The 12,904-nt window shown below is 46.0% G+C and overlaps 1 protein-coding gene across 1 annotated transcript; it reads right to left on the bottom strand.

The window, feature by feature from the left end:
- Positions 1-11,868: 11,868 nt before the first annotated feature.
- On the bottom strand, positions 11,869-12,634 carry RHOH (ras homolog family member H). Its single transcript, XM_010174162.1, has one exon. It carries the CDS (start codon positions 12,611-12,613, stop codon positions 12,038-12,040), a length of 576 nt encoding a protein of 191 aa, XP_010172464.1. The 5' UTR covers positions 12,614-12,634; the 3' UTR covers positions 11,869-12,037.
- Positions 12,635-12,904: the final 270 nt, after the last annotated feature.

The following is a 12,904-nucleotide window of genomic DNA, read 5'->3' as shown; positions in this document are numbered from 1 at the left end:
ATTCTATGATTCTATGACTGCATTACCTATGGCTGCTGATTGCTAATCTTTTGTCCCTATGCAATTCTGTGAATGCTTCTTTCCTGACAGTTCTTCTGAAGTGCTGCGCAGATGGGTGCGTGGATCTGAAACACTTTGAAATACTAGCTGTTGGGCCAGCAGCTCTGCTCTGAGCTACGCTCAGTTATGCTGCTCCAAAAGCAAACCCTGTCAAAACCCATCAGTATGTAGAGCTCACATCCCAAGAGGACCATGCATCACCGCGAGCCACCTGCTCTCTCAAGCATCTGCAGAACTTCGCAGCAGAGCGCCGGTCCCACAGCACGTGCTCTGAAGGCTTTCTGTTTCACTGCATCTTAGGCACAAGGTGATTTTTTTTACCCTGATCACTCAGCTGGCAAACGAGATTGTTGAGCAAACTGCTGGATGCTTGGCAGGCAGCTCCCCTGCCGTCTGCAGCAAACCCAGGCAGGATCAGTGACACAGCTTGAGTCCTGGCAGAGTGAAAAGCTCCTAAGTCAGATGTAAAACTTGTTTAGGGTGCGGCTGTATCTTGGAAACCTTTGCTTTAGGAGCCCAAGGTCACCAAGCCTTTGGTTTCCTTACCAGTTTCACATTCGTAGGAAGTGTGCATGCACCGAGGAAAATACCAGCCCTAGGCTTCAGTGCCACAAACGCTACTGCTACCACTTGGTGTCACTGGGTGTCACAGATCTGATGCCTCCCTCCACCCTGGGGCAGTCACAGATGTTCTGTCCTCTTTACACCATCACCCTGGCCCCAGCACTTTCAAAATAGTCACCCCATTCTCCCCTGAGCTCAGACTTCTTCCCGTGGGCAGAGGACCAAGCTCCTGGCCCTGGGCAGAGCCGCACTGGCTGTGGGGCAGCCTCCTCATCCTGTGTGCCACAGTCCTCTGAGCCAGGGACACACGCCCTGAGCCCTGGGCAAGGTTTGGGAGAGGAGCAGGTGCTGGGCAGGTGAGTGTGAGGCCATGCATGGGCTGCAGTGCAGGTGCAAAGCAAATTTCCTTTTTTAAGGAGCACTTTAAACTTTGCCTTTAACTCTACCTGAGAGCACTGTGTTGGGGGTGGCCTTAGCTGCCCTTCCATGCCTTCCCGCGTGGCAGAAGCTGACCTCGCAGGAGAGCCCTTCGATTTGACCAGCAAATGCAGGTCATTCCTCATGTTGCCCATTGATCAATGAATTCCTAGTTTGGGATGTCACATTTGTTGCTCTTCTGCTGGCAGAAGAATCAGAGTAAATTGTTTGAATACCCCCTTGTGCTGCAAACCACACCAAGTGAACAGCTTTTGAAAACAGGAGCACGGAGCTGAGGAAAAGGTCCCTTCAGCCACATTGTCTCTTGTCTGATTCTTCTTCAGTTCTTAGTAACCTTTTTCACTTTTTACAGCCTCAGCTATTTCCTTTTGCTACGCTTTAGCTCCTCCGTTCTGCTTACAGCAGCCCACCTCTCTCTCCTCCTTCCCCCTCCTACCTTCTTTCAAGACCTTCTTGAGAGCAAACCACATCCTTACGTTCCTCTCACTGCTAGAGCCTTCACCACTGCTGCTGTTACGGCTCTTCACTACTTTTTGATCAAGTGGTCTAGCACAGCTCTGAACCTAAACTGCTCTTCAGATGTTCCCATCTGCAGGTGTGCAGACCATCCCAGTAAGCTGTATTTTACATATTTGAACTAAGTTCCCTGTAACTACACTGTATACATCTCAAAACTGTAGACGATTCCAAGTAGTAAGTGTGAGCTCTCCATCAATTTGAAACTCAGGGCAGGTTTGTGGTCCTCTAAAAATAATTTGCTAAACAAACTGCCGGACCCTTCAGAGAAAGAAAGAAAAAAGATGATTCTTGTTTGTGCCATTTACCGTGGACTTAATTTTGTGTCTGTTAATGATAAATCTGTGCATTGTTGGATCATTCAGTGATTGACTCAGTCTGGAGGTAACTGAAGCACAGGTACGTGTCTGAATTCTCATTGCACCCCTGGCAATGTTTGCACTTACCCATGAAGAGCTGGGAGCAGTGATCACAAAACCCAGATGGTGCCAGCTCTTGCAGACTGCATCATCTCCATCCCTCGGCTTGCCAATATTTTCCATTCTGTGACCCCAACGCCCTTTGCACTGGAGAAATATTTGGGTTTATATTTGTCTTAGGGGATCTGCCTTGCTATGTCCAAGCCGCATCTCTGCCACAGTCATTCAAGTGGTTTTGCAGCTTGATCAACATTTGCTACGTCAAGAGGGAGTTTTCTCATTGACCCGGGACCACACTGGGAGGAGGCACAAGATGCAGATCTGCTTCTCAATGACCTGCCACATGTATGCATTCAGCCTGTGAAAAGAAAACAGTTTTGCAAGAGTTGTGCTACACATGAGGGAAGATCAACAGTGGAGGCCTCTGGACTAAAAAAAGGTGGGTTTCTGCTGTTCTGAAGGGTTCAGATGGGAAGCAAGAAGAGAGACACGTTGCTCTTGACATCTAGCAGCCCCTAATTCCTTCACTGTGTTGCCAATGGGTTCAAATCTGAGAACGTGGTTCACCACATCAGGAGGTGACATTTCCATTCCTGTGGGTCCTGTCCCAAAAAACCCTCAACGCATTGTACCTTGTTAAACCCAGGTCAAAGTGGGACCTGACATTGTGGGTTCACCACACTATCTGTGGTGGGTTCATCACTATCTCTTAGTGAGGGACATCAACACAGGCACACACTTCCCTCTTCAGGGACTAGTGGCTTGAGCTCAGGCACCTCTGCACGCTGCTGCCTACATGGACTACGGATGTCCCTGAGAGGCCAGTTTCCTCCATCTCTCATCCCCATCTCAGCCAAGCCAGGGGACGGTAAGAGTTAGACTCAGCCTTGTTGTCAGACATGGTCCTGCCACAGCCCCCCAGGATGTCCACGTGGCCTTGTGGACCCCTCACTGCCACCCAGATATCGACATGGCCCTTCTCTTTTGTTTTGGTTGGGGCTCAGCTTTTTGGGGCTGCTGCCTATTGGAGACCTTTTCAGCACACAATGGCTGATTCATCATCTCCTTCCCTTCAGGCTTCAGAGAAAGTGTGGCTCATTTCTCTGTAATATGTACCTGACAGGGCAACAACCGTCATGGGGCTGTGCTTCAGAGTCCCTGTTGTCCGTGTTTCCCACCAGGATAGCAAAGCATCACCTTCAAAAAGTGGTAGAAGTTTTGGGAGCCACAGGTCCAATCAAAGCTTTTATTTTACTATTGCTTATGTACCTGCAAGTCCTCAGAGGCCCTCGAACAGCTTTTTTTCCACAGCCCAGGGATTTTTTTTTTAAGTTTTACATCATTACCTTTAGCGCTGCAGTCGCTTACGTACCTCTGCCCTGTACAGAAATGAATGTAATTTCCATTCACATTCATGCTGACTCTGCCCATCTCCCGCTGCAGCTTTGTCCATTGCTCTTGTGAAGAGCACCTCTGAGCTCCCCGGCTTTTGTCTTCCCTTCCTGCCCCAAGTGTCTTCTCCTGGTGCTTGCAGACATGGTGCAGTCCACTGCTGCTTCTGCATCTCATTACTCATACCTGGCACACTCATAGCTTCTCTTGTTCGTTGCAGCACACGCAGGTCAGCAGACTGATTTTGTGGAGTTAAAGGTAGGGCTTTTTCATGCCACCCTGCCTCAGGTTTCAGTTTTCCCACTGTTTTGATTCTCCAGCCATATGCACAGCATCAGAGCACTGCCCTGCAGACATCTAAGCTCCTCTGCTCAGCGAACGCCCTGTTAATTCTGGAGAGCTCAATAGTGTTCCTGAGTGGTTTGTCCCAGATCCCAGTCAGAAATCAGCAACTTCAGGAAACCAGTTAACCAACCCCTTCTGCCTCAGCTCTTTCCAAGACCCATCTCTGTTTTCATATGCTATTGGTACTCTCTGCTTTTAAAGCCATATCACTCATGTACTGACCACACAATGCAGTGATATCCTTCCAGTCTCTGCCGTGCAGTTTCACAGAGTTAACTCCACCAGCGTTGGCTGACACCTATTGCAAAGATCAAGTACACCAGATCTAGCCATTCTCCCAGGGAAAAAGTAACTTCCCAACTAATCTTGTTTTTGCTAGCCAATGCTCATAGGATTTCTTTCATCTGTTAATTAAAAGTTAAACTGTGACACCTCAACAGTGGGAGTCAAAAGCATCTGTCAGCTATGAAAGCAGGAGGGGAATTTCTTGGGTAAAGATGCCCCATTTTCTTTAAATGCCTCTGGATAGTCAGGGAAAAATAGCAAATCTATGTCCCTGCACATTAGAGAACCAAAAACTTGAGGATGCTCCAGAGCAAGGGCTGTGCATCAGTTTTTTGTCAGCCAGCTGGAAAGTAGTGGAAGACGTGGAGCAGAGTCAGAAGATCCTCTTCTTGAGTTAATCTTGAGTTATGTCTTGGACTGCATCTGGAGCCTGAGACTCCATATGGGTACCACTGACTGTTTCCACTGCAGAAAAAGAATCATTCCCATTGCAAAGGAACAATTTGGGGAACATTGATAATTTCTCCACAGTTTTTTAGCATGGAAGGGTGAAATTCTAAAGGTGAAAAGACCATAGTCACTCACTTCACGGTTACTCTCCCTGGTCATGCTAAACCTAAATTCTTGCTCAGGTCATGTTCAGTCAGAAAGGAAATGGGAACATTTTCAAGGTGATGACATTTCAGTGAGAGCTGTTCATCAGGCACTGAGTCCTTGCTGTAAGAATGTCCCTATTGTACACATCGAGCAGAGTCCAGTCCAGAGTCCAGTTGCTACAGGGAATGCAAGATCGTGCTCCAGAAAGAGCGGGTAGGGGTAAGTATGGAGGGAACTTCCCTCTGCTATACCCTCCCAGCACTCAGCATAACTCCCTCAGGGAGAAACTGATTTCTAAACATGTCACTGATGTATCAGTTATTAGCTCAGCCCATGTCCATGCTTTGTATCTTTAAAAAGGGGGTTATGTTGATGATTGTGATTATGATCTGTTAAAATAGTGAAGTAATTACTGCATCACTATATATTGTCCTTTCTCTTTCTGTTCCTTGTGCTTACCTACTCCCTACGCCTGCAGTGAACTGAAACGCTGGAGATCTCTAATCCTGTAGAGGTGTATTACAAATCCATTCAGTGCAAACTCAGCAGGTCAAACCCATCGCCAGAAACATTTCTCAGAAGAGGAGCTAGGACCTGACAAAGTCATAAGTATCCACCAGCACCAAGATCTATCATGACTGATCCAAAAGTAATTTACAAAAAGGTCAAGGCCATCTCCCCATTTCACATGTGGGGCTGTCCACCAGCCAGCCACAGAGCAGGCTCAGGCAAGGTGAATCCATTTGGGTTAGACTCATCCTGGTTCAGGTCAGTTGCACCAGCAGTCAGTTTGGAGCCTTGTATCTAAAAGCTACTTGTGCAGCCTTGCACAGACTTGGTGCAGAGCCTGGTTAAATTGAAAAGCTCCCCATGGGCCTGACTGGCTTTGGGCAAGCTTTACGTGATGGGAGAGGGAATAAGCAGCAGCAATCATTGCCAAAGCCAATGCCCTAATCATGAGCCAGTGTTGTAGCTTTGGTTTAATTGGTCAATACCTCTATGATGGATGAGATTCTAGCACGAATTAATTCCACATACGACATTATAATTCAAAATACACGTATACATTTTAATGTCCAGGATCCATTAGAAGCCCTAAACCAGTCTCATATGAAATCCTGTGACCTTTAGCCCTTACTCGGATGCATGTGTTGAACACTGTGTCATTCACAGTAGGAGGGCACTGACACTGGCTTTTAAGCAGCGTATCTGGTGTCATGGTGGCAGATAAATGCAAGTGTTCAGTCAAGATAATAGCCAGAAAGTCACTTAGTATTTTATATAGAAAAAGAACAGAGTTTTCTGAGAAAGTTCAGCAGTTGATTGTGTGTTACCAGAGATTTGGCATGTAAGACAAATAAGTCTCCCTTTAGTTGCTTCTATATAATTAACTCATTGACCAAGTTGAGGTCTTGGGTCTCTCCCTTCCCACACTGTGGCTGGTTGCCTGCCTTTGGCTACTGTGGTTCTGTCTGTGGCTAGCAGACACACTGAACCACATCCGGGGCAGTTGACATTTGCAAAGGATCTTGATCTTCAAAGCAAAGCCTGCTCTTTTGAAAACCTCACCTTTTTGTGGTACCTGGACAGCAATGGAGCCTGTTGGGAAGGCAGCTCAGGGGATGGGGGGAGACATCTGGGTCTTGGCATGAGAGACCAGGTCGGCTGGTGTCCTCCAAGGCAAGGCCAGGAGCTGCTGGGGTCCCTGTGGGTACCAGCGCTTGGCGGAGGCTTCTTGGAAACGCTGCAGACGCGGGCGAGCGAGCACCTCACACTGTGCGGAGGCATCGGTTGTCGTTTCCTTCCTCTTTTCCAGAGACAGAAACAACCACTGCCATACACAGGCCTGTGCCCTTCTACTCCACCCCTGCATGAATCATACGATGGCTGCCCAAGGTGAGAGGAGCAATGACAGAATTTCCCCTGGCCAGCCCCACACAGGGCGGTTGTGAAAGACCTGGGGCAGGCACGTTGCTCATTCACTTCATAACCAGAAAGGCAGCAACAGCGATTATTTCATTTGCTAATAACTGTTTCAGGGCTCTGGCAGCTGATCCGTGCGAGGCTGGAGGCCAGCTCCCCATGCTCAGGAAGGGACGTGACACAGGCTTTGGCTCGGCGCTTAGAGAGCCCCCCTCGAAATGCAGCCAAGTGGATACTCACCCTCGGGCCTGTGCTACCAGCACGACAGCACCCGCAGAAACCAGGCGTGGGTAATGGCTGAGAGAAACACTGGGTTTAGAAATGGCACACAAAATAAACGTGTTACTGCAAGAGCAGCTGCAGGTGACAGAAGTCTGACCGAGGCAGAGCCAGCGCTGTTTGCAGAGCGGGGCCACTGCCTGTGATGCCTGCTAAGGGGGAGCCCTGAGGAGCAACACAGAATCACTTCTGTCCTGCTTAAAACCCAGCTGCCCCGGGCAGCGTGGCCATGCTGCCTGGTGGCCATGCTCCCTTCGGCCCCCCCAGGCAACACGGACCACGCTGGCACCAGCAGCTGCGTGGTCGCACTGCGACGGGCTGGGAGGTCCAGGGCAGAGGGAAGGCCACCATAGCTATAGTGAAGCCATTATGGCAATGGAAACATCTCAATGTTGTTTTCCCCCTGAATTTTGTTTTCAACAGCTGGCTGCTCAGAGCATGACGTGAAGGGCGCCCAGGTCAGCTAGGACAGCTACACAGTGATAACTGGTCACGATTTTTTGGACTTATAGCTGTGAAGAAAATCTCCAAGACATACGTTTCCTGACATCCAGAAACAATAGTTCATTACTGTCATTTCTAAGAAGGGAGTTTGGTTAACCCGATTTTGCTCATATTTGTCTTTTTTCAGAGGCTGAACTGGCTTTTAATTAAGTCAAGGTAGTTAACTTGCTCACAAAGGCAAGAGCAGACAAGCTCTTATCACATTCTGAAATTAAGCTTTTCATTCTTTGTATATTAACCCGAGTCCTGTGCAGCAGAGGCATTAGGACAAAGTGCTATGTGACATGAATTGCCCCCTTTATTTTAAATTATTTTAATGGCTGTGTTCACTCAAATGCAATAGTAATACAGGAAAGGCTGAGATGTCAAAGTGCCAAGATTTCTTCTTCCTTTGTGTCTGATCCCTGCGGTGATTTATTTCATTGTGGTGCCACGTATAAAATACTGCTTTAAATGCATTTTCTTTATCAATACAAGCATTAGCTAGTATGTGTTCAGACATACTGAGTACCAAGTACGCAGTACTGAGTACACAGAGTACCCACAAAAATTATACAAATATTTGCAAACTGTTAATTGCAAATATCAGGCGAAACAGTATAAATTATATCTAACAAGCTTGAATAACTTCCCATATGAAAAACTGGCGGGGGGAGATCTGAAGCATATTTTTATTATTTATTCTTAGAAAATATTGATGTTCTAGGCTATAGACCAAGTAAGTATAGAAAGGCTGGGAAATCTGTATTTAAAAGAACGTAACATACTCACCACATTTTGCAAATTACTAAAGGAAAATACTTCCTTTTTTTTCTGCTAAAAGAATAGCTTTTTATTTAAAACACAATTGTGTATCTATTCAACTTTTTATCTGATGTGCAGAATTCAGTGAAACAACTAGTGACCCAAAATGAATTTTCTGGTAAAATGAGGTCAGACACTGACGAAAGTAACAGTGCTATTGCTATTCTCATTTTAAGTTCCAAGTATTTTATTTTTTTTTAAAACTTTTAACCTATTTTAATAGCAAGGAAAAGTAAAATTAGCAACAGAGTAACAAACTGAAAGGGACTGGTTTGAGAAGATAGAAAGGAAACATTTAGGCAAGGTCTCTTCCCTTCGCTGAACAGCTCGCTGACTGAGGCGAGGGTGCACGTTGTTTCAGTCTCCCTCAACCTGCTGTTTTTCAGACCAAAGTTGAAGCTTAACATGTGTGCCCAGATGTCATTTGAATGTCAATTTGAATTTCTGTGATTCTGTGAATGTATTTTGAATATTAGAGCCAGATTTTTACCACCGAGCTGTACCCAGAGACCCCGTTGCCCAAGTAACGCTAGCAAAACCACCCTGGTAGGGTTTCACAGCAGACCTCAGCAGTTCCTTGCCGTTGACGCCACGTGCAGCAGGGCTGCAGTTGTACAAACCCCACCCCAACGAGCCATTTGGCCGAACCTTCTGCTGAGCTCTGCTATGTCCAGGTTTCACCCTCTGCAACTGAGTTGCCACCCTTTTTGAGCACATCAGTTCTATAGCTCAGGGAAAGCTGCATAATTAGACACTACAATAATGTGCTTCACAGCCTGCTGCTTCCAATGACAAGTGCCTTTTAGCTTTGAGAGTCTGAAAATAACCAGGCTGTGAAAATTGGAACAGGGCTTTTTTCATATAGCACCAAACCAAAATCACCCTGTTACTTTGTCCTCTGTCCAGTTTGGTTTTTAAAATCAGACAGCTTTTGGTGGCCTCACATTTTGCATTGGCTCTAGGATGCACAATCAAGAGTATGTCAAGCCACCTCTAAATGCCCTGTGCATTCCGTACCATCAGCTCTGGCGTCTCAGGGAAGCCTACCCCCTTGTTTCACTGAACTGCAAGGAAACTTTGAATTCTTAATTTTGTAATATACCATAACAAGCCTTGCGAAGCAAATATGGATCAGATGGGACTTTCAGTTATGGTGTGATCCTGGAGCACATCTCCATCTGGCTTTGTCTGATACAACAACTCTCTGGAGCCTTCTGGTCCCTGAATCCAGCATCCCGCAGCAGATACCACAACACAGCATCCTGGCCTAGCGATTACTGCTCTTCAACACATAAAAACAGCAGCATGAACTGTTTATATACAAAGGTTAACACACAGAGAAAAAAGACCATTTAATAGAACACACTGTCAAAAATATGTCTCAAAAAAAGCTGATGAAACCAGGTATTAAGTCCATTAGTGGAGTGGGGACCATAACAAAAATGTCCACAATTGTAACAGATTTGAAGATTCACACCGTGACATTTTGCATGTAATCTTTAATGTTCAAACAGTAACAATGGCTACTTTTAAATTAGGGTTACAAAACCCAAAACTTTCAGTGAAGAGGCATTGCAAGAATTGAGATGTAGAAACATATTTCTTCCAAAAGCCAAAAGGTTTTAACCGAGGGCCACAAACACCTATCCACTTGTGTAACTCTGCGTGAGTATCACACCATTCAGGTTATTTTACAAACACGTCAGTTTTAGTGTTTCAGGGGACAAAGGATTTGCAATCAACACCTGAAGTTTTGCTAAGAGAAAGAGAAGTGGAAAAGAGTACAGGAGAGATGGGCTGTGATGGGAGCCCTCGTCTTGTGTGCTCAGGTGCAGAAGCCTCTAAAGATTTAAAGGATTTGGAAACCTCACATAAGACCATAATGTTTTTATGACCAGAAGCCTCCCTTACAATCAGGTTGATGAGTGGTAAATATTCACCAGCCTGGGAGCCAGCAGGACAATCACAACATCAAGTGTCCTGTGCACCACTGCTATTCGAGGTGCCTGTGATGCAAATTATTGCTCAGAGGTAAAATCATCTCTGGGATTCCTAGGAGGGGAATGATTTAATTTGGAATTTCTCTTTACAGAGAAGCTCAGAGGTAGAACAGAGTACGGAGAAGAGCACCCAACCAGTTTTTCAGGGACAAACTATAGATAGATAAGATCTGATCTATAGCTTATTTACTTAGTAGGGTAACTCCTGAAAGTCCCACCTTGTATTTGAACCAGACAAACCGCTGCATCCATTTCTGTTGAAACACGAGTCGGGGCTCAGTCAAAACAGACACAGGTCATTCACTCGGGATGCATACGGAGAGAGAATCATCCTACTGTGCTATGTGCCATCTTTTATGGCAGCATGCTGTAAGGCCCTTAGAGGTCAGTTCTGAGATACCTGAAGGACAGGGAAAGGGAGAAAAAAAATCTGGCTGCACTAAGAAATCCCCAGGGCATTTCCTCTATGGGCAGCAGAAACCTTGGGACAAGACAGATCTGCAAGGCCTGAGAGAAGGTGCAGGGCAGAGGGGATGGGTAACCCAAGGAGGAGAGGAACACCACAACTCATGAGGAATGTACAGCATTGTGTGTTGACCACACTCCATCTTCCAGCAAAGTTCTCTTATGCACCTGGAGTTTCCACCTCCTTAGCCTGGCTTTCTGTGTGGGAGGGTAACTTGGCCCAAGTAGGTATGTCAGGATTTGACTCTTAGACTTGACAGGCTGCCCAGGATGCAAAGCCTGTTTCAATCTCATTTTGATATGACCCAGGCAGTTATATTTAGCATGTAAATTAAAAAAAAAAAAAAAAAAAAAAAAAAGCCATTCTAAAAATGCACATTCAACATTGCCATGAACTTAATTTTTTACTACAGTAGGTCACTGGTTTCACCAAAACCACTATTTTGAAAAGAAGTGTACTAAAAATATGTGAGAATTTTAGTGCTCATGAAAAAATAATTTTCATCCCTGGAGACCGAAATCTTTTGGCTCCAAAATTACAGCAGGGACAACAGCAGTGATGATAGCACAGGTTAATCTCTGCCACCCAAACCACATGTCTAAACCAGCTCTGACTGCAAACCAGCCCTTCTGGGGTTGCAACCAGGTGAGGTCTAGGAAGAATCAGGTTAGTTTCCTGCTGGTTCATCCCATATTTGACCACATTGCTGAGGAACAAGACTAAGACAACAAATAAATCCCATAAAGCCACAGGACACCTGTCAAATGTTACTAAGTTTTGATTACTCCTATGCTGGACATACTGGATTTGATTACTGTAACTCGGGCAGCGACTCAGGCATTTCTAAGAAGTGCTAGGCTTGCCTGCAGGCCACGTATTATATGGATAGGACAATTTGCTTCTGTGGTTAGCTAAAGGAAGAACCTCCAAAATATGAAAACAAACTGTCAGGAGTTTACAACAATGTATACAAGAGTCTTTTAAATAGAATACACAGTGGTTAGATTTTATACACGAAGCTCTTAAAGTAAAAAAAAAAAACTCCGCATGGACAGACATGTCAAGAGGCGAAGGTTGATCCAGGCAGAAGTTTGTCATTAAATAAATGCAGACAAACCAACAACTGAGGAACATCAACAGAAACAACAACCAAATCAGCACAGCTATTATCTGCAGATCTCCAGGCTAGGCCTGCTCCAGTCCAGGCTAGCAAATTCCAGGCTTGTGAATAAGGGCATGGACCCACACCTTTTGTTTTTCAAGATAGTCCCCACGTGTGTTGGGGAAGGCAGATCAGACAGAGTGTACATCTGTCTCTCTAGGGACACCTGCACTGTGGTCCTGCCAGGAGTCCTCCTTTGATTCACCTCCCATTCTCGCTCTCCACAGTATCTTTGTGTGAAGGCAGAAAGAACGAACACGGGCAAAACCACTGCTGAAGGTCCTCAGAAGATCTTGCACTCGTTAATGGAGAAGAGCTTTCGCCTGTTCTGCCTTTTGGCTTGGTTGACTGCTGTCCGCACGGCGTACTCAAACACCTGCTGCACCCCCCAGTTGCTGAGGGCAGAACACTCCAAATAGCCTTTGGCTCGCACATCCTGGGCGAGCCGCTTCCCGTCTGTGGGGCTGATGCAGGAGGAACGGTAGGGCCCCATGTTGCGCTGGTCAGTCTGAGTAGCCACTACCAAAACGGGGATGCGGGGCAAATGGCTGCGGATCTCGCCAATCCACTTGTTCCTCAGGTTCAGAAAGGAATTGTGGTTTGCCACTGAGTAGCACATTAGTACCACATCTGCCTGTTGGTATGAGAGGGGGCGAATGCCTTTGAAGGCATCGCTGCCAGATGTGTCCCAAAGACCTAGGCTAATCTGTACACCATCCATGAAGACGTCCACGCCAGTATTTTCATATACAGTGGGTCTGTAGTCATCTGGAAAAGTCTCGGAGGTGAAACGTACCAAGAGAGATGTTTTCCCCACCGCAGAGTCTCCCACCAGGACACATTTGATTGAATCCAGCATTTTAATAACGTCCAGGGCCAAGAGCACTGTCTCTGCGCAGCAGGAGTGGGATGGAGAGATGCAGTGGTCTCAGAGGCTTTCTAGATAATTTCCATTTGGTGAGAAACCATCCAAATCTCTTTACTTCTCAAGACTTGATTGTGTCACTTGAGTCTAAAACCCCCTTTTCTCCCACACGGCTGCGTGGTACTGTTGGTTTTAATTCTTCGGTGAGTCAAATTATGTTTCTGGAAGAGTAAAAATAAAACGTAACATTTATAACCCAGAGAGAACACACCACTATTCATCAAG

This window comes from Antrostomus carolinensis, unplaced genomic scaffold (genome assembly GCF_000700745.2).
Source record: "Antrostomus carolinensis isolate BGI_N321 unplaced genomic scaffold, ASM70074v2 scaffold34398, whole genome shotgun sequence".
NCBI classification, from domain to species: Eukaryota; Metazoa; Chordata; class Aves; order Caprimulgiformes; family Caprimulgidae; genus Antrostomus; species Antrostomus carolinensis.
The sequence above is the reverse complement of the archived record's forward strand: the minus strand, read 5'-3'. Positions and strand labels throughout refer to the sequence as shown.